At 32.5% G+C, this 21,738-nt stretch overlaps 1 protein-coding gene across 2 annotated transcripts in view; it reads right to left on the reverse strand.

Moving 5' to 3' along the window:
• The window catches only part of CDH18 (cadherin 18), a 324,131-nt gene that overhangs the window by 111,644 nt on the left and 190,749 nt on the right, over nt 1–21,738 (reverse strand). For both annotated transcript variants that reach the window (XM_061187670.1, XM_061187671.1), the window contains 2 exons: nt 19,933–20,100; nt 271–458 (listed from right to left, as the gene is read on the reverse strand). In XM_061187670.1, coding sequence (XP_061043653.1) covers nt 271–458; nt 19,933–20,100 — 356 coding nt within the window. The remainder of the gene's footprint in view (nt 1–270; nt 459–19,932; nt 20,101–21,738) is intronic.

The following is a 21,738-nucleotide window of genomic DNA, read 5'->3' on the forward strand; positions in this document are numbered from 1 at the left end:
TGATAAATCTGTTATCTGAAAACAAAGATGGGGCAACACATTCATAGTGTATTCTATATCCAATCTTCCCACCCTATTAAAATACATTTCTTAAGAGAGGATTTAAACAGACATAATCATAATTAAAATGTAATTCATATTAAAGAGGAAATATTTGATCATTTTAATGACATGACAATATACATTATTCATACCTCTGCCAAATTTCCATTCATGGAAAAATTAGTGAATTGCCTAAATCACTAACGGTATATATACATATTTTTTTACCTTCTTTAAGGAAAGGATCCCTTCTCTGGTCTCTTTGTCAGTGGAGATGGAGAATATCCCAACACCGTCACCATTAATGATGGAGTATGTCATGTCCGCATTTGAACCAGTGTCCGCATCATTTGCCTTGATTTTCCCAACAGCTGAACCAACTTGAGCTGACTCGGGAACATACAGCTGATAGTGTTCTGAAAAATATTTCATATTAAACTTATTTAATGATAATAATGTTCATAAAATAATCTTATAAGAAAGGGACATTAAAATATTTAGACCATACATCTATTTATGCTTATGCCTCTTTCACAAATGTTCACATTCCCCTATAGACACTTATGAATTAGACATTAAGCATAATGGACATGTTGTTACCAATTGTTTTATTGTCAAGTTACAATCATATCTATTACAGCAAGTTATTTAATATAGCAAATCTCAAATAGCTATATAAATAACAGAAAGCTTTAATTAAAATGTAATTTTATAAAGAGTTTCAACCATGATTAAATTAATGGTGATTTAACATTATACATAAATACAATTAGGCCACATGGATACGTGAATATAAAACATCTATAAAAATAATTTCTCTGAGGTAATAATTTTTTAGTTGTGGTATGATAATAAGTTTTTTTAGGTTAGTGCATCTGGTAAGTGTGTGGAGTATTCTAATTTGCTTCTAAAGGTACAATTGTATGTTTTAAAGTGCTATATGTTGCTACTGAACATCGACGTGTGTGTGTGTGTGTGTGTGTGTGTGTCTGTGTCTGTGTTTATTCGTTATTCAACAGAGATATTTCCCAGTTCTCTTCTATAAATATATTTACACTACTTGACTTCAAATGTTATTTTTTAGTTCAACAGCCCTCACCAACATAACATTTCATGGGTAGAGCACCTTCTTCTGTGAAACACATGACCCCCTGAGCTGAATCATGTGCTTTTATCAGGATCTGTCATATTGCTAAAGGCTCTATCCCTCCTGATAAAGCTAATTGACCTGGGAAGAGCATGAGACCCACGTTTTTACAGGACTCCACCTTTCCTTCACAGTTGAAGGGTAAAAGGATAGGCAGCTGATTCACAATGATTCACAAAAGGAGTATGTTCCCCGAAATGTTCAAACTGGAACTAGGAAAGAACTTCAGTCCCTCTTTGACGGCAAGGCTGTGAAACATTGAAAGGGGCTTCTGACAATGGCCATATTTCCAAAATTCATGTTGAAATAACTAATCTAAGGGCCATAATAATTTTTAGAATCCTTAAAAATATTATGATGTTCCTAGGCAGTTACATACAAAATAGAACACTGTTCTGATGAAAAAATATATAGAAATGTTGCAAAATAAATTAGAACATATCTCCTAAAACTTTTTGAGGTAGTCTTGGAAGTCAAGTTCCTGGTTTCTAAAGTCTATAAGTTCCAGCTAAACTATAACTTCCCATAATTCAATAAGCCTCACAAAGGACTTTCAACTAGCTAAAACTAGGATGAAGACACTTGTAAAAAAACAAAAAAAAAGTCAGCACACAGAGATAAATAAGTAAATCACAGAACTATTATGATAGTAGTATTACAAAGCACATTGTTTTCACAAAGAAAGTTGCAAAAATCTGTACCAGTGGGTCATAAAAGATTCATGGCCCAGAAAACATTTAGGTAGAGTCTTATAAGAGGAAGCATATCCCTGGAAGAAGAAGATCAAGTGCAAAGAAAGAACTGATACTTGTTGATACACCAAGTATTACAAGTATAGTAACTTTTCCCCATGCCCCGTTAGACAAAATGGAGTATATTAAGATTAGTACTTTAACATTTTATACACTTTCCGTATAGTTGAGAAGTTATGAATTGTAAACTGTGAAACAACCTTTAGTATGCAGTCTCTAAGGTGGCCCCTGATGTTTCCTACTTTTTGATATTCATGCCCTTAAGTAATTCCTTTTCCTCAAATGTTGGCTAGGCATAGTGACTCACTTCTAATAAATTGAGCATAGCAAAATTAATGAGGTGTCACTTTCAAGATTAGGTTATGAAAGGACCATGGCTTCTATCATGGGTACTCTTTCTCACTTTCCCTTAGATTGTTCCCCTGGGGGAATCCAGCTACCAGGTTGTATTGAAGCCCTACCTAGTGGACCATATGACAAATGACTGAAAACTGACAACAATCATGTTAGTAAGCTGGAAGCAAAAACCATCCCTGCCTCCCCCTAGGCAAGCCTTTGAATAAGACCATAACCTCTGCTGCTGGCTACACTGGGATCTCATGAACCTGAACCCGAGGCACCCAGCTAAGTCAAACCTAGATTCCTGATCTCCAGAAATAGTGAGATAATAAATATTCGTTGTTTTAAGCTGCTAAATTGGATTGATTTGCAATACAGCAATAGATAATCCATATACAACTGCACTGTAGTTGTCAGTGATTTGCAAAATACACAGGACACATTTTAGTTCTTGTCGTCCTGTGTCACTTCGCATAATGTTTGGGGAAATTAAAACCAAAACCATAACAAAACAAAAATCCAAACAAACAAACAAAAATCATGATAAACATTTATTCTTAGAATAATGTATTTAAATGTCTTTTAATCTCCACATCTTATTTTATAAAGAAATAAATTATTGCTGTTACGGCCAATGCTCAAGGTGAACCACTTGTCATATTCAAATTCTCAGCTCATCCTCCTAGAGGATACCATACCATCCAGTAATCACGCTCCTTGGTTTTTACCCAAAGGAGCTGAAAATTTCTTTTGACATAAACACCTACACAAGACTGTTTATAGCAGCTTTATTTATCACGGCCAAAACTCGGAAGCCACCAAGATGTTCTTCAGTTGGTGAATAGATAAATAAACTGTGGCACATCTACACAAGGAAATATTATTGTTAAAAAGAAATGAGCTACCAAGGCATGTAAAGACATGGAGAAACAATAAGTGCGTATTACTAAATGAAAGAGGCCAATCTGAAAAGGCTACATACTCTATGATTCCAATTATATGACATTCTGGAAAAGCAAAACTATGGAGCCAATAAAAATATCAGTGGTTTCCAGGGGTGGGGTGGGGAGAGATGAATAGGCAGAACAAAGAGGATGTTCAAGACAGTGAAAATATTCTGTGTGATACTATAATGGTGGTCATTCTGCATTATACATTTGTCCAAACCCCAAGAGTAAACCCTAAGTTAAACTATGGACTTTAGGTGATTATTATGTGTCAATATAAGTTCATCTTTGGTTAAAAAAAAAAAAAAGTACAATTTTGGTGATTGATGTTGACAATGGGGGATCCTATTTAAGTGTAGGGGCAGAAGATACATGGGGAACCTTTGCATCTCCCTCCCAATTTTGTTGTAAATCTAAAACTCCTCTAAAAAAATAAAGCCTTATAAAAGAGGAATATATTTTAGAAATAATAATTAGACATGAAATTAAAGATGCTATTATACAACTCAAAAGGATAATTCTAAGTATAGTGGATATCCTAAAAAGTGTATAATGAAGACTATAAAATGCCCAAACTGATTCAAACTATTAAAATGTATAATACCAAAGTATTCAAAATGAAATGTCTACTAATCACTACAAAATAGCTGATATATAATATTTATTTATAAATCAAGAGAGGTTTAGAATATTTCTGCAGAATGTCTAAGGACTGAATAAAGAGCCAGATACTTATAATTACTCTAAATTCCAGGAGAATAACTACAGTGAGTCTCTTTTTTTAGATAGCTTTATTGAGGTACACTTAATATACAAAGAATTGTACATATTTAATGTGTACAATTTCATGAGTTTGGACAAATGCAAACATTGGCAATATCATCACCAAAATCAAGGTGTTAAATACATCAATGTTTTCCAAAGTTTCCTTGCATGTTTTTGTTTTATTTTGTTTTCTGTGGTAAAAATATTTAACGTGAGATCAACCTTATTAACATATTTGGATGTGCACAACACTGCATTGTTGACTGTAGTCACTATGTGGTACAGCAGGGCTCTAGAATTTAATCTTCTAGCATAACTGAATCTTTACAACCATTGAACAACAACTCCCCATTTCCTCTATTCTCTTTGCCCTTTACAACCACTATTGAATTATATGCTTCTGCAAGTTTGGCTATTTTGGAAACCTCATATAAGTGGAATCATACAGTACTTGTCCTTCTGTGACTGACTTGTTTTACTTAGCATAATGTTCTCCAGGCTCATGCATGTCACATATAGTAGAATTCTATTATTTTTCAGGGTTGAATAATATTCCATTATTATTGAATACATACCAAAACGAACTAGGTATAGAAGTAAGATACCTCAAAATAATAAAAGCATATATGATAAGCTCAGAGCTAATATCACACTCAATGTTAAAAAAAATTTTTTTTCTTCAAAGATCCAGAAGAAGGCAAGGAGCCCATTCTCACCTACTTCTATTCAACATTGTACTGGAAATTCTAGCCAAATAAATAAGGAAGAAAAAGTAAAAGGAATACAATGAGAAAGGAAGAAGTAGAATTATCTCTGTTTGCAGATGACATGATCTTACAGGTAGAAAACCCTAGAGACTCCATAAGACAAAAACAAAACCAAATAAACAAATAAAAATCCTGTTAGAATGAAGAAACAGATTTAGTAAAATTGGCAGTTTGCAAAATCAACACACAAAAATCAGTTGTGTTCCTATACACTAACGATGAACAATCCAAAAAGGAAATTCAGAAAACAATCCTATTCACAATACCATTGAAAAGAATAAAATACTTAGGAATAAACTTAAGCAAGGAGATAAAATCACTGTGTACTGAAAACTACAAAACATTGATAAAACAAAATAAATTAAAGGAGACATGAATAATGGAAAGACATCCTGTACTCAAGGATTATAAGGTTTAATATTGTCAAAATGTCTATACTACCCAAAGAAATCTACAAATTTAATGCTATGCTAGTCTAATCACAATTCCAATGGCACTTTTTCACAGATATAGAAAAATATTATCTTAAATTTTTTATGAAACTACAAAATACTTAACATATATAAAACAATCATGAGAAAAAAGGACAAAACTGAAGGCTTTATACTTCCTGATTTCAAAATATATTACAAAGCTACAGTAATTAAACAGTATGGTACTGGCATAAATATAGACATATAGACCAATAAAATAAGACAGAGAATTCAGAATTAAACCCATGCATATAAGGTCAATTGATCTTTCATGAGGGTGCCAAGAGTAAGAATATGGGGAACTGAGTTTCTTCACCAAATAGTATTGGGAAAAGTAGATACGTACATGCAAAAAATGAAATTGGATACCTATGTTACTATACACAAAAATCAACTTAAAATGAATTAACAACTTAGATGTAAAACCTGAAAATGTAAAATTCCTAGAAGAAAACATGGGAAAAAGCCTTCTTGACACTGGTCTTGGCAAAAATTTCTTGAATATGACACAAAGCATAGACAATAAAAGCAAAAGTAGATTAGTGAGACTACATCAAACTACAAAACACTTCTGCACAGCAAAGGAGACAATCAACAGAATTAAAAGGCAACATATAGGATGCATGAAAATATTTGCAAACCATATATCTGATAAGGGGTTAATTTCCAAAATACATAAGTAACTTCTACAAGTCAATAGCAAAACAAAACAAAGACAATGAATAACCCAAATTTAAAATTGGGCAAAGGATTTGAGCAGACGTATCTCCAGAGAAGACATACCAATAGCCAACAGGTATATGAAAAGATGCTCAACATCATTAATTATCAGGTAAACGCAAATTAACACTATAGTGAGAGACCACCTCATACCTGTTAGGCTGGCTATTGTTGAAGAACAAAAGATAAAAAGTGTTGGCAAGGTTGTGGAGAAATTGGAATCCTTGTACACTGTTGGTAGGAATGTAAAATGGTGTAGCAACTATGTAAAACAGTATGGAGGTCCCTCAGAAGATTAAAAATAGAACTACAATATGATCCAGAAATCCCACTTCAGGGTATATATCCCAAAGAATTGAAATTATGATCTCAAAGAGATGTCTGTATTCTCATGTTCATTACAGCATTATTCACAATGGCCAAGATATGGAAACAACCTGAGTGTCCATTGATAGGCAAATGAATAAAAAGAATGAATAAAGAGCCTGTCTAATAAGATAAAAAATACCAGCAATTTGGAAAATAAAACTACTGAGTGTGTATGTATGTGTGTGTATATGATATTCTAGTGAGATAATTATAGGATTACTAAAAGAGGAAATTAGAAAAAACAGAGATATTATGATAAATGGAGATGAACTCAATGAGCATTGGATGTCTCTGACAATAAAGATCACTAAGTATATAAAAATAGAGTTACTAGGAATTAAATAATTTCAAGGAAACCAAGGTCTTTGGGACCCGGGTTTTTTTAGAGTAGAAAGCATATTCTAAAGAGCCCAGTGTGCATTTAATGCTCAAATATTTTATTAGTATTTGTGTTTAACATAAATATTCACATGTACCTTTGAAACTTTAATCCTAAATATAATACCTTTATGTTCTATCACATTTTTAGGATAATATGATTAACCATGGGAGGAAATATATAAAATTATCCTAAAATAACAAAAGATATCAGACAAAACTTACTCTAAACACTAATTTTAACAAAACAAAAAACAAAAAACATGCAACTATCAATCCTGAAGACATATAACATGTAGAATCACCTTTAAGAATTCTGACAACTGAGAGTCAATAGTCCATAAATAACTAGGTATTATCATCTTTGAATAATAATTATAATACACGAACTTTTGTTTACCTGTTATTTTATGAAAACTGGCATTCCCTATAGGAGTAAAAAACACTTGGGAGAAACTTTAAAAGATATGGTTCAAAATGTATTTAGAAATCTTTGACTAATAGTCTAAAGTTTTGCCTTTGTTATTCATGATATAATTCAATCACATAGAAAGAGTCAGTTTATTATTTAGAAAACAATGCACTCTTATCTAAATAAGATTAACAAAGGTCATAACTCATAGAATCTTAGTATACATGGTAAATGATCTTGTGCCTTTCCATGTTATTTTTACTCAGTAATTGCTCTCTCTGGGAAAAAAAAAAAAGACACTATCTTGGATAATTTTACAGTACAGTCTAATCAGCATTCCTATAGTTGCCAAAAAATCCCTAGAGTACTCTGCTTGAGCTCAAAAAAAGGTTATATATTGTAGGAGTGTTATCCAATTTTCAAAAGGAGTAAGGAGGACTAAAAAGAAAAAAAAACACACATTGAGATTTTTACTTCACACAGACACATATAAGCACACACACATAAACATATGGTATATATACACACAAACATATTACTTGAGTGTGTGTTACATAGTATCACCATTTATGTATTAGCTTGAGAGAGAGAGAGATCATGTATTCGTTTCCCAGAAATAAATTTTATAATTAGGTCCATAAGGACAAACACAAATTTAAAACAAGAGACTTAATTCTTAATTCTCCATGTTAAAATTAAGGGGAGAGATTTTTATTTTTTTCCCAGCTTCCTTTTCTTGGAGCGTTTACTAGAGAAAACTTGTCATGCATATAACTATATATGTGAAATATACATATTTCATCGCTAGAACATATTTAGTTATTTTAAAATCTCATGCCATAGATATAATCATAGATCTAGTTGATATAACAAAGGAATTGATTTTAAAACAATACCTCTTATAGAATAGGTTATGGATTAAAAAAATAAAAACCCAAATCATTTAACATGTTTTTAAAAATTTAGAAATTTATGTTTCACATTACTTAGTAAGTAAAACAGTCATTACACTCCTTAACCCGTATCTCTACTTTTGTAAAAAACAATCATATTTAATAATTATGTTGCCCCAGTACACTCATAGTAAATAACTTGGTTGTCATATACACAAGCTACAACAGAACAGCCCTGGTTATTGCTATGACAGTCATCAACTGTGGAAGGGTATTCTAGCTGAATTGTGTAGCAGTAAAGAATCACTGAAAAAAAATCCTTCATGGCAAAGCAAATTTTTTGTTTGGTTGACGGTTGAAGTAGGTAATGACTTGTAAAATGGCAATACAAAAACACCCCCAAGGACTTCCCTGGTGGTGCAGTGGTTAAGAATCCGCCTGCCAATGCAGGGGACACAGGTTCCATCCCTGGTCCAGGAAGATCCCAAATGCCACGGAGCAACTAAGCCCGTGAACCACAACTACTGAGCCCGCGTGCCACATCTACTGAAGCCTGTGCACCTACAGCCCGTGTTCCGCAACAAGAGAAGCCACTGCAATGAGAAGCCCGCGCACTATAACAAAGCGTAGCCCCCGCTCACTGCAACTAGAGAAAGCCTGCATGCAGCAACGAAGACCCAACCAGCCAAAAATAACTAAATAAATAAATAAATAAATTTATTTTAAAAAAACTCCCCCCAAACCAACCACAGTGTCCACATTTGCACCACTGTATATTGTGAGGAGATGGGATATAGTTTGGCGGAGGAGAAAACTACAATCAGCCAGCTGACTTAATGCTGTTAGGTAAGCTTTTTTCCTGCATCCATAATTTTGAGATGTATTTTGGTCTTTATAATAAACAAATATCACCAGGATGTGTTTAGCTCTGGTGGTGTTTTTATATTAAAATATGTTGAGATGCTTTAATCTGAGTTCTGAGTCTCTTTTTTCTAGTCATGAAAGTTTTCTTTCAAAACGTTTATTTTTTGTTGTTTTTGTTTTTGAAGGGGTATTTACATTCATAATTTTTCTCTCTGTCCTCTCCTACATACAAAATACTATTGGGCTTATTGTATAAAGATTTTTCTCTTTTCCCTCATTTTTATATCATTGTTTTTATATTATTATTGGTTCTTTTGATTTTTACTGCTTTCAAGACTGATCTTAATTAAGCATTTTCAATTTTCTAGAACTCCTAATTTATTTCCTACATCTCCTTTTACACATCATCAGCGTGCCTTTTTTTTTTTTTTCTAAACTATTTGAACAACAATGTATCTATATCAGAAACTTCCAAGACTTCTTTACCTATTATACTGAAACTATTTTTGTTTCTATTATATTAAAAATGATAATTAGTTTTCTAAAAAGAAAATTTGTTGCCTATAGTTGGCTTATCCTCAGATTTCTGGATATCTGTAAGATTATCTTCTCTTTTATTGCGGTAATGCTCCTAACTTTTCTGGTTTTGTAATACAAAAGGTTTTTTAAAACCTTCTAATCTCATTAATGATATGTAATTATTATTATGACTTTTATGTTTTTATATTTTTTAAATTTGTCTTTTCCCTGTTTATATCTTTTGCTTAAAGAAATTTAATGTTTATGTAGTAATACTGACTGATCATTATATGTTTAATATCCTTGTTTTTTTTTAATCTTCCCCTCTTCTAGTGCCATAAAATAATCTCATTTTCTTTTAAAGCATAAATAGCCTATGTCTTTAATCAATCTGGTAAACCTTCATGATGTCAATTTATCTACTTTTTACAAGGATGACCAGTGGTGCCAGTGCCTTTCATTTCCTAATGTATTTTAATCTGTAACTCCAATTTGGACCTATACCAAGTCCTCCAGTATATATTACACTGCTTCCTAAGGGCTCCACAAAGTCCACTAGATCTATTTTCCAAACCAACTGGATGTTGATATCTGTTTTATCAGCCCCTCCCCCATTATTTTCCCTTAAGAGTTCTTGATTATTTATGAATATGCACTCTTCCACATGAAGTTTCAGATCAGTCTAGATTATTGACTCATTCAGTAAATGTTACTTACCTGTGCCAGCATAATTTCAGGTACTAAGTATACAATAAACAAAACAGACAAAAATCCTCATCCTTATGGAGTGTACATTCTTATGAGAAAGAAAATGGGCAAGATATAAGACAAAACTATACAGTATATTATGCTGTGATAATGCTAAAGATGACAGATATAGCATGTTTATTAATCAGCTGTTTATGTGTTGATTAATCACCAAAATATCTCAGTAGCTTATAACAACAAATATTTAATTCTATCTTGCATTATATGAGAACTATGACTAAGCTACAACTACTAGGTTAGGCTCAATGCCAAGTGAATTTTCATTTCAGAATATGAGCTGTAAAGGCAGTCATTGGGAAGGCAAGATCAGGAACACAGAATGAAACCACTTAAAGGCATTTAAAGTGGCTTATGGCATGTCTTCTCATATTCTGTTGGCAAAACAAAGTCACTGGCAAAGCACAGTTAAAGTAGCAGGGACATATATGCCACCTCCAGGAAAGCATGATAAGGGAGGGAAAGAAATAATTGTGAACAAATAATACAGTCCGTTCACTGTCCACTCTCTAGACTGAAATAACTATGTGCCCCTTAGAGGTAAAATCCACTTACCTGATCCCTGACACCCCCAAATCTCTTTAAAACATGGCACCAGTCTTGATTTCAAGACCTTTTGATATAATCATATACAATGTGGCTTTTCTTGTTCCAGAGACCACTGAATTAGAAGGACACAGTATTTGCCCACCAAAAATTCAATATATAATTGGGGATGAATAAGGGCAAAATTGTTGAAATAAATACCCTGTTTAAAAGGGAAAATATGTCAGTGGCTCATAGCAATTCAGAAATTATTGTCTGCAATCATTATAAGGGTTTCTGTCCCTAAGGCTCTAAGGCTAATTTATTTGTTGAACCTTTTACATTTGCATTTTTAGCCCTAAAAGTCATGAAATTTCTAGTTTCTTCCTCTTCTCTTTCATGTCTATTAGAAAATACACGATTTTTTTTCTGAGCTGATCTCTTTCTTGTAGTATCTTATCAAATACAGCTAATAAAAATCAACTCATATTATAGACATTCTCTCTTAATATCTCTTCTCCTAAAGCCATGGCTTCATTAGGTACATTTTCTGCCTTCCAACTTATCCTAGAAAAATATTTATCAAAGCAAAACACAGTCACCTTCTAGCATCCTATAAGCATTATTTCATACTTTGTTTTTCTTCAAACACAAATCCACACAATTTGTTGTTGGTGGTGCCTTGGTCAAATTAACTGGTGAATCATAAATGCAATGGGAAAATATCTTCTAATCACTGGAAAGCATGGCAGAGACAGGGAGAAAACAATTAAATCTACCAGGGAAGGTAAGAGAGACACCAAGTATTTGAGGATGAGAAGTCAGTAAAATACTATTCCAAACAGAATTCTCTGAGGAAGACAAATGAGAATGAATGTTGTATAATGATTGCAGCCTCTGACACAAACATCTTAAGTAGTTTTCCAATGAGGTTCTCTGAACAATGAATTCATTCTTTTTGTTTTAATGTATCTTTATATCATCTTCATTTTTAATGCAATTTAGCGTGTTAAAGATTACTAGAGTAACAGTTTTTCCCCCTTCTCATCAATTTTGAAGACAATTCTCTATTGTCATCTGTACTCTGCTTTTGTTGATGATAAGTTCATAGTGAGTTAAATGGTTTTCTCTTTGGTTTTGGAATTCTAAACTTCACAATAACACATCTAGGTGATAGTATTTTTCCACTCTGTTTGGAGCTTCTAATAATTGTTTATCTAAGGGTTCATGTCTGTATTTATTCTTGAAAACTCTTAGTCTACTTTTTTGTTTTGAACACTGCCTCACCATTTTCTTTGGTGTCTTCATATGAAAGTCCTATGATTGTACATTGAAGCTTTTTTTCCTTTGGTACATATTTCTCTCTCTCTCTCTCTCTCTCTCTCTCTCTCTGTCTCTCTCTCTCTCTCTCTAATCTTCAGCTTCTCAGATGCATTCTGGTTAATTTTCTTCAAACATGTCTTCCAGTTTACTTACTCTGTATTCAGCTGTGTCCAATCTATTCCCCCAATGTCAATGTCTATGTTGCATCTTCTGCTGATTGATAAGTACAGTTTTTCCATTTTTCATTTCAGAGCAAGCCCTGGTTTCATGCCAGACACCTAACTCTAGTAACATCTCTAATAAATTCCTGTAATTATATACTTCCTCCTTTCTCCAGGGCTAACAAGCTAAGATGCTAGCTCCCAGTGCCTACATCCTGCCTTATACTCTCTCTGGGCTCTCACAACATCAGCTTGCAAATTTCCCACTTGAAGTGCAGATTCACTCACACTACTACAACCACATGAAAATATAAATTAAAATTTATTGAAGGAAAACTTATAATTACATCAGTAGCAGAATGCACATAATTCCCTAATCTCTTATTTTTCCAGAGTATGACATTTAGGCTTCACAGAACTCTACAACAGAGCTCCCGTAGAAAGGAACTCCCACTCCTATAATGTTCTCTATATTTTCAAGGTCAGGAGACAGAGAGCACTACAGCACCTAGGCAAATATGCAAGAGGGGAAGCTCCCTAGCTGAAGAGGTGGCTATATTGGAAAGAAGGAGGCTCTGAGTTCTATAGCTGGTGCCAGCTTATACAGACTAGACTTGTCATATCAAACAAGTCTTCAAATTGTTTTTCCTCATTCCTCTAAATTTAAGCTCCTTTTTAATATTAGCTACTTAATTGCTGTCAAAATGTTGATTATGTATACACCTACATTTCTTTTTTTGTAAATATCATGAAGGTTGGTTCACTCTTGGCAACTATAAGATATTTTCCATGGAAAAAAATTAGAAAGTGTGTAGAGACAATTTTTTCTATGAATGAAACATCTGTTACACCAAATGTCTACTACAGAGTCTATAGCATTTTTGATGCCTTAAATTCTTTTAAGATAGAATTTCTCCTTATCTGGGAAAGTTAAATATACTGGAACATTTATGATTTAAATGCCTGGTTGTGAAGCTTAGACTTGCTGAGCTATGAGGTGGTGCAATGTGTATTATTGAATTTTAGGTATCAAATTGTTTATAGTACATTAGTAGAGTCTTTTTTTTTCTTAGTTTGAATATATGTGAATAATTTCTAAGTGATATTCTACCTCATTAGCAAGTTTTAAAGATACCTTTAAATAGTGCTAATGTTACCTATTTTGGTGTTAAGACTACATAATTTTATGTGACATAGAGATACAGATATTATTTCATATTTTTTTCTGAATATTCCATAATTTCATATACCATATGTGATCCTTTTCAAATAATTTCTTAGACTCCATCATAAAATGTTAATGATTAGCTGAAGTACATTTAAGAAAGGAAGACTTGATGGGAATAATAAAAGAGAATTTGGTTCATTGAAGCTTGTCCCTTTTAATATACTTTTTTCCCAGGATAGTCTTGATTCTAATTGCTTTTTAAAAGACCTCATACCTTTGCTTCAGTAGCTTTACCAGGCGAGCAAATAAGTCATTTCCTAAGATTAACCCCATGCCCTAGCCTATAAGAACTGTAATCAACTGATCATTACATTTATTCTGACTAGTTAATATTTTTATTACATGAATAATATTTACTTGGGAAAGTGACCACCTTTACACAAGATACATATTTATTTATAGATGATTCTGGGAGAAAGTTGATTGACACGTAAGTGGTTAAGATACTGTAATATGATTTATCCTGGATGTCTGACATCATAGGGTTAACCAGAGAGTTTCAAAATCTCTACATTAAATTGTTTTATGCAGATATAGTATACATTGGAAATGCTACTTTCAAATTTAAAAAAAAGACACACAAGGAATCTGGGATTTCCCTGAATCTAAGACACTTGTATTGAATACTAATCATTAAGAATTATGTTAAGCTCTGCCTGCAATGTTTTTAATACATGAATAAAATAAAAGACTAAGTCTACAGCTATTCAAATGCCACACATTAAAAGGACAATTGTCCTATATCAGAATATTCACTGTAATTGGGAATAATACCTTTAAAATTGCTTAACCTACATTCTGTGTTATCACGTGTCAACATGCAGCATTGCAAAGCTGATTCTCCTGTACAAATTTTTTTCTTCAAAGTAATGATACAATGGGCCACTTTTTAACACTCACTCACTTTTAATCATAAGCATGACTCATAAAAAACTGAAAAAACTGTAAACTTATAAATCCCAACTGAAAATCATTCCTACTTTTTTCAGCATTCTATGAAGAATTAGAAATTGATTTGTAAAGACTAACTAGTAATAATCAAATCATTTCTAAGAAATATATGCCCATGTCCATAAACACACATATCTATACAAAACAGAATAAGAAAAAAAAAAAAAAAAATCAGCCTACAACTCTGTCATAGCATACAGCCAAATAGGTTAAAACAAATCATAAAATGATTGATGTGTTATAACCAGTTAGTTTCTAAATAGGCAATTTCAAATTATTCCAAAATATCCAACCTTAAAAGAATTCCACAAACATTTATTTATAGCTGTTATCTTGTCTGAAAGAATATTCTCTTCAGGTGTATGCATCTTGTTTAATAGAATGAATATATAATAAAATAATTTTTTCAATTGTCTTTATTTTGTATATTATCTCATAACATAGATAAATATATTTTGTCTTTAATAAGGTTGAATGAAAAACTATTTATAATAGACCAATAACTTGCCTGTTTTACCATTAATTAGAGAATTCCAGCTCTCTGTCAAAATGTATACTTTCAATTTAGCCAGGTTAAATATCAAATTGGTATACTATTTATTTAAGTATCTTCCATGATATTTCAACTTAAACAAATGGAGTGATCTTTCCATTCTGGACTTGATGGAATTGTATATATCTGACTAAGTCTCCCATCAAATACAACTATACAAGCTGCACAACATACATAAAATGACTGCCATTGGAGAGAATTCAATGCAGCGAGGCTTGGATGAGGTATGGTCCTTGAGGGAAAGGAAGCATAACAAGATGAGTTTTACATTCTCAGTGACTCAGGGCATTTTTTTAATATGCTGTGTTATGGAAAAGAGACCAAACAAAAATTACATACTTTGTGAAACGGAGGCTGGCACAGTAGCTGAAATGAAAATAAAGGCACAAAGAAGAAACTTCAGAGAAATGAACCCCAAAATCTGAATGCAATTTTCCCTGTGATAATTATAGATATATATATATATATATACTACATTTGCATATGTGGAGACTCAAAGAAAGCAAAGCTGGAAGACAAAAGACCTAAGCAGACATTTCAGCAGGCATGAGGCACCAGGAATCAGAGTTCGTAAATGCTTGTGACTCCAGTTGATATTAGAGAAAAATTAGTTTTTAGGAGTAAGAGCTACTTCCCAGGAATAAGGGGAAAAATGAAATTGACCAGTTATAACAAAGTCTAACTAATTTAGGTAATCATACTCTACATATCTGCAAGAAAAAAAAACAACTCTCTGTGGAGGAAGGTGACATAATCAGAAACTTCTACAATCGTTTATCCATAATGTTCAATCAATAATAATAAGATATGCTTAAAAATGGAAAATGACCAAAACCAAAAAGGAAACAAGCAATAAAAAGACCCAGATATGATGTTGATTTAGGAATTATTAGGAAAGCATTTTGAAATAATTAAGATTAAGGCTTAAGAACATATAGAAAAAAGGTGAAAAATTGTAGCAAATACCAATAATGTATATTTAATAAGTCAAGGGAAAATGATAGAGCTAAAATATGTCAATGCTGAAGCATAGAGTTAACAAATTTAATACACAAGTTTAATTGGAGAATAAACATGGTGGAAAAGATTAGTGAACTAGTATATAGGTCAATATAAAATAGCTAGATTAAAAAAGAGAGAGAGAAAAAAAATATATATATATAGAAGAGTAGACTGATGGTGCATAGTTAAAAGACCAAACATATACTTTTGCAGAACCAGTAGTTACGAAGTGAGGAAATAAGACAGAAGAAATATTTGAGTAAATGCTGACCAAAATTCCCTGGAACTCAATAAAAGATAGCTTTAAAATGCCTTATAATTGAAAAGCAGATTCTTAAAAAAGTAAATACCTCCTAGGTACAACATAGTTAAACTCCTGGAAAGTTAAGCAAAGAATATCTTAAAATAAGAAAGATCCGTTAAAGTAGAATAAACTATAGTAAAATGATAATAAGACTGAGACTGATTTTTTTAACAGACAAGATTGTGGTCAGCAGACATTACATCATTAATTATTGAAATAGAAAAAAATATCCTTAAAGCTAGAATTCCATTTCCATTGGAAATTACCCTTTTAAAAATGTAGGAAAAAGAATGTCTATGAAAAAAACTAAAAAGGAAAAAAATCATTGATAGTAGACTAGCACTAAAGGAACAGAAAGGGATTTTTAAAGAAAATTTAGAATTTCCTTTAAAAACAATTAATGACTATAGAAGGAAAAACGGAAAATAAAGAAAGAATAAATAGCACCAGGAAGGATAAATTATAATTGACTTAAAACATGATTCTTTAACAAAACAAAACAAAACAAAATTACAATTTCACATAAGGCTTAATTTATAAGATGACAAAAATAGCAAAAATCAAAGATTTTTGAAGTTTAAAGTTATTCCATTTTTCAAGTGATAAATTATATTTTAAAGTGGAATGAAATAAATTGAAATATCTAGAGCAAACATTAAAGAAAAATAGAAGAAAGTAAAATAAAAAATATTGATGGAGGATAAAATGAACAAAATTAAATACATGAATAATTCACAGAAAGTAAGAAAAGAGAGAAAAGAAACAAAAGAAACAAGTAGCAAGATGATAGACTTAAATAGAAATGTACCAGTAATTAATTATAAGTATAGTAAATAAAAATAAACAACAAAAATGTGAAACCAGATTAAAACAAATCAATAAAAACTTAGTGTCTTAAATAAAACTTTAAAAAAATAAGAACAATATAGTAAAAAAAGTAAAATGATGAAAAATATTATACCATCCAACTGTTAACTAATGCTACGAGGGAATATTTTGCAAAGCTTTGTGTGCCAGATGTTTAAACCAGAGTCAATCAGTTATGGTAAAATGTGGCTCTCTCAAGTGAAGAGAAAAAAAAGTCAGAGGGAGAACTGTAAACGAAACACAACAAAAACATCTTAAGAGAAACAATTAGACTACTGGGTCTGTTTGATGACTGATCTTTATAGAATTTGAACTGTATATAGATTTCATGGTGCATTTCATGGTGCTTCATGAACACAGGTCCTCATAGTACATCATTTTTTTTTCCTCCATGCGGTTTGCAAAGTTTCCCACTATATATCTAGCCACCTGGTGAGTTATAATGCTTGTGGGAAAATTAAAGACTACTTTACTGCAAGCTACTCTTGCCATGGTGACACCAAATCATTCTGAAAGCAGCAATGTGTTTAGTGCAATATGAGTGCACAATAAAATATCTTTTAAACAAATCAGAGTGTGAGGTTCCGGGTGTGTACTGCCTCTGTTTCAAAACACTAAGAGCATCTCAACATGTGGCAGGATTGACAGTTGTCAGTCATTCTGCACAGACTGCTACAGACTGAAGACATGTAGATCCCATTGGATATAACGAGTTCATTCAATGAGTGTACGTTTATTCTGTGTCCTTGTCAGGTAAAACAATTGTTTTTCCTATGAACTGATGCTTCAGCACCTATCATCAATCAAAATAAATTAGGAATATGGTTTTCTATATTCATCACCATTATAATTTTCTGTTGATTTCTAAAATCAGTTTTAATGGACTTGTCAATTTAAAAATCAGTTTATGGAGAGAAGGAGGGAGAGAAAGAATGGGAGATATTATTTGTACCAAGATCAAGCATTTATTGAGCCCCTACTGTGTAGAGTTTGAGTTTTTCACTCTATTATAATAAGGGTTATAATATTAATATATATCTTTAAAATAGTGGTGGTAGAATCTATTTGAAAATAAGGTAGGTTGAAAATAAGGTTGGTGTTGTAAATTATAATAAAGTTTATATTCAGCTGAGTTCAACAGCACTTTTCTCATAATGAAATATGTGTATATGTATATTGTGTGGAATAAGGGATAAAATGAATACAAAAGTACACTGTAATCTTGTAAAATGACTTGAAATTTAATTATACTTCATGGCTTAATAATGTGGACTTATCTATGATTTATAATTTTCTTTCAAACATATTTTCTTCATGGAGCAAAAGCCACATAAAAGAACCAGGTCACATAATCTTATCCTTAGAATCGATATTTTAAAGTGGCTTTACCTAACTATGAATTAGTCCTGCATTTCGTTAACAATGGTCTTTTAACAATAGTAGTTTGACAGAGTATTTAAATTCGACTAATTTACTCATTCATTTAGTAATCATTTATCCAGGGCTGGGCAACGATCTGAATATTTAAGGTTACAAAGACAAATCAAGCATCATTCATACTTAGAGGGACTCACAGTAGGGGAGATATGCACCTCTCGAAATAAATATAGCATAAACGTTCATGGGAAAGTGCTATGCAACAGGAACGAGGGTTAATTAACTCTCTGCTAATTCTGCAACAGAGTTCAGAGAAACTTGTAAGTGGGCTTTTAAACAAAGGAATGTGAGTGTGGAAAATTCTGGGCTGATTTAAGGATGTGCAAACTGTTATGTTTTCGGAACAGGCAGTATCCATTGTGTACTGAGTGTACTGAGAGCGATGCTGAGAGATAAGGCTGGGGACGGCCTTTCATACTGACTTGTGGAGAGCCTTTATTGACATCCCACGCTGTCTACTTCGTTACAGTTTTTAAACGGCATGTGTAAGAAGGACAGTTCCCTTACAGGACTTTTATGATAATTAATGGTTATTCTATAAAATGCCATCCACAGTTTCTGCCACATTAGAAATACTCATATATGTTTCTTTCCCTTTCTGAAGGTGTCATAAACACCATTTCATTCTGAGCTCACAGAACTGACACTCTCTCCCCTTGAATTGCCTGATAGTTTGTGCTCTGTATTCACAAGGTTCATATTCTACTTTGAGATCAGACTTTATTATATTAGCCGTACCCTGTGGTTGGATGGCGTGTTTGTGTGTGTGTGTATGTGAAAAGTGTTCATTCCTAACCTGCAGGATTTTTTTAAAATTTCAGTCACAAAGCGTGCATTTTTGACTATTTTGCAAGAGTAGAATGCCCATATCAAAATGTATCATGAATATCTCCATGAATTCCTTAGTGATACATAACTACTTCAGCAAATGCAGGATATCATTCCTTAGTACCACTATCTCATTTTTAGTATTTAACTGTGATGCCAACTGAAATGGATATCTAACACAATGACAGTTATCTACCAGGTTCAGGAGACCACAGATGGAGTGATTTCTTTAGTCTTGTGTATAAAAGGAAGACTATACAAAACAAAATATTCCCATTTAAGATAATAGTAACATGATATTATATGTTCAAGTATAGTTGACCCTTGAACAACATGGGGGTTAGGAGCGTCCAACCTCTATGCTGTCCAAAAATGCATATAACTTATAGTCGGCCCTTTGTAGCCAGGTTCCTCAGTATCTGCAGATACAACCAACCACAGATCTGATCATGTAGTCCTGTAGTACTTACTACTGAGAAAAATCCATGTAAAAGTGGACCCTTGCAGCTCAAATCTGTGTTGTTCAAGGGTCAACTGTACTTCAATCTGTTTTACATAAATGAATAGTGATAAGTGCAAATCAGAAGAAACAGGTACGTACTTTGAGGAAACCGTGGGGGGTTGTCATTGACATCTGTCAGGGTGATGTTGACCGTGGTGGATCCCGACAGCCCTCCAACTTGCCCTGCCATGTCTTTGGCTTGAATGACCACTGAGTAATGTTCTCTGGCTTCTCTGTCCATATTATGTAAGGCAGTTCTAATAACTCCTGTAATACATATTTTAAACAAAACAGTATGGATTATACATTAAATGAGAAGCAACATAGGTATCTCTCTCTTTTTTCTTTTTTATTTTAAGAAAAGTAGTTTTAACTGAAATGCTTTTGAGAGAACACCAGGCTTCTGAGACAAACAGTACCTTGACAATGTTATTAAAACTGTCTCATCGAAATATTTATTTATAACCACGCATCCCAAACCAATCTATTAGAGGCAAATGAAGATACCCATCTCTTGGCGGTCCTTGGAGTCACCGGCCTCTAGAGGGCAGCCCTGCAGCCCCTGCTCTTTCTTTCTGCTGGTGGCCTGAATATTTCACAACTCATTCTCCTCACAAGTGTCAGCTGAGATGTTTTGAGCAGAGGTTAATTTTCCTCCTTACAGAACAATTTACATAGTTTTCTGACAGGGTTGTCAAAGTTTGATGATGAAAAACATTGGTGGAGTGTAGACACTTGAACAAAGATTACAGGCAGGAGGGATTTTAACATTTATCAAGACTAAGAAACTGACTTTTTGTCAGGAAATAACAACTACAATAAGAACTAGATCTAAGTACACAAGCAAAATAAAGAAAGTGATGAGATTGGTTCTAAAACTTGCATGTAAAAGTCACATTCTTTGTCTTGTAGTACCAAAAAAGACATTTAATGCACTTTCTCATTAATTAATACTGGATTCAATAAAGAGATACAAAATGTTATATATCCATATGTAGTTATGTGTAGGTAAACACACACACGCACACATAAATTAGATAGCTTTGTCAATAAAGCCTTAAATTTAGAAACTGAAACACATTTTCTAGCAGGTCAAGTTTATGCAAGGACTATCAAACATGTCTTAAAATAAAAAATTGTCCTCATATACATTAGCCATATTAAACATAAGCATATAAACATATAAGCATACATGTGTTTATATTTATATTTTATATTCATATAAATATACAATATAAATATATTTGCTACTCCAAACATAGGTCACCATTTAACAACCACCTTTTTACTTTTATTCAAAATAGTTGGATCATGTCACTTTTGAGAAAGACACCAATGGCTTCAATCAAACTCACACTTAATTAGTTAGCAGCACAATTCACGGGACAGTGCCATTTATAATGACTGCCAACTATAGAGCTTGACAAACACTTTTGCAGACAATACGTTGATATAATGGGAGAAAATGGGTTTGTATATCCAAGTTGAAAAGATAGTCTTTTAAAAGTGGAAAGGATTAGTCAATCAGTTGTTTTGAATATAGAACACTTAACCACTTCTTTTTTTTTTCACTGAATTGATTGCATATGCAATGCTCTGAGAGGAGAGCCACAGGCCCCAGGAAAAGAGATCTCCCTACTTTCAAAACTTGTGAACATATAATTGAGGGAATTTAGGAGAATTTTCCTGAAGCTAAATAGGAATGAAAATTATTCTTATCAAAAGAAATTATAATAATATGATAATAAATGATTCATCTAATTCATGCATATGAAAAAGCCTCAAGCATCGTGATTAAATAGAACGTTTTATCACATATGATAATTATATAAGAAAAAATTAAATTGATGCAAAAAGGAACAAGTTAAGAATTTATGAAAATATTTAATGAAAGAATGTATACTC

This window comes from Eubalaena glacialis, chromosome 4 (assembly GCF_028564815.1).
Source record: "Eubalaena glacialis isolate mEubGla1 chromosome 4, mEubGla1.1.hap2.+ XY, whole genome shotgun sequence".
Lineage (NCBI taxonomy): Eukaryota > Metazoa > Chordata > Mammalia > Artiodactyla > Balaenidae > Eubalaena > Eubalaena glacialis.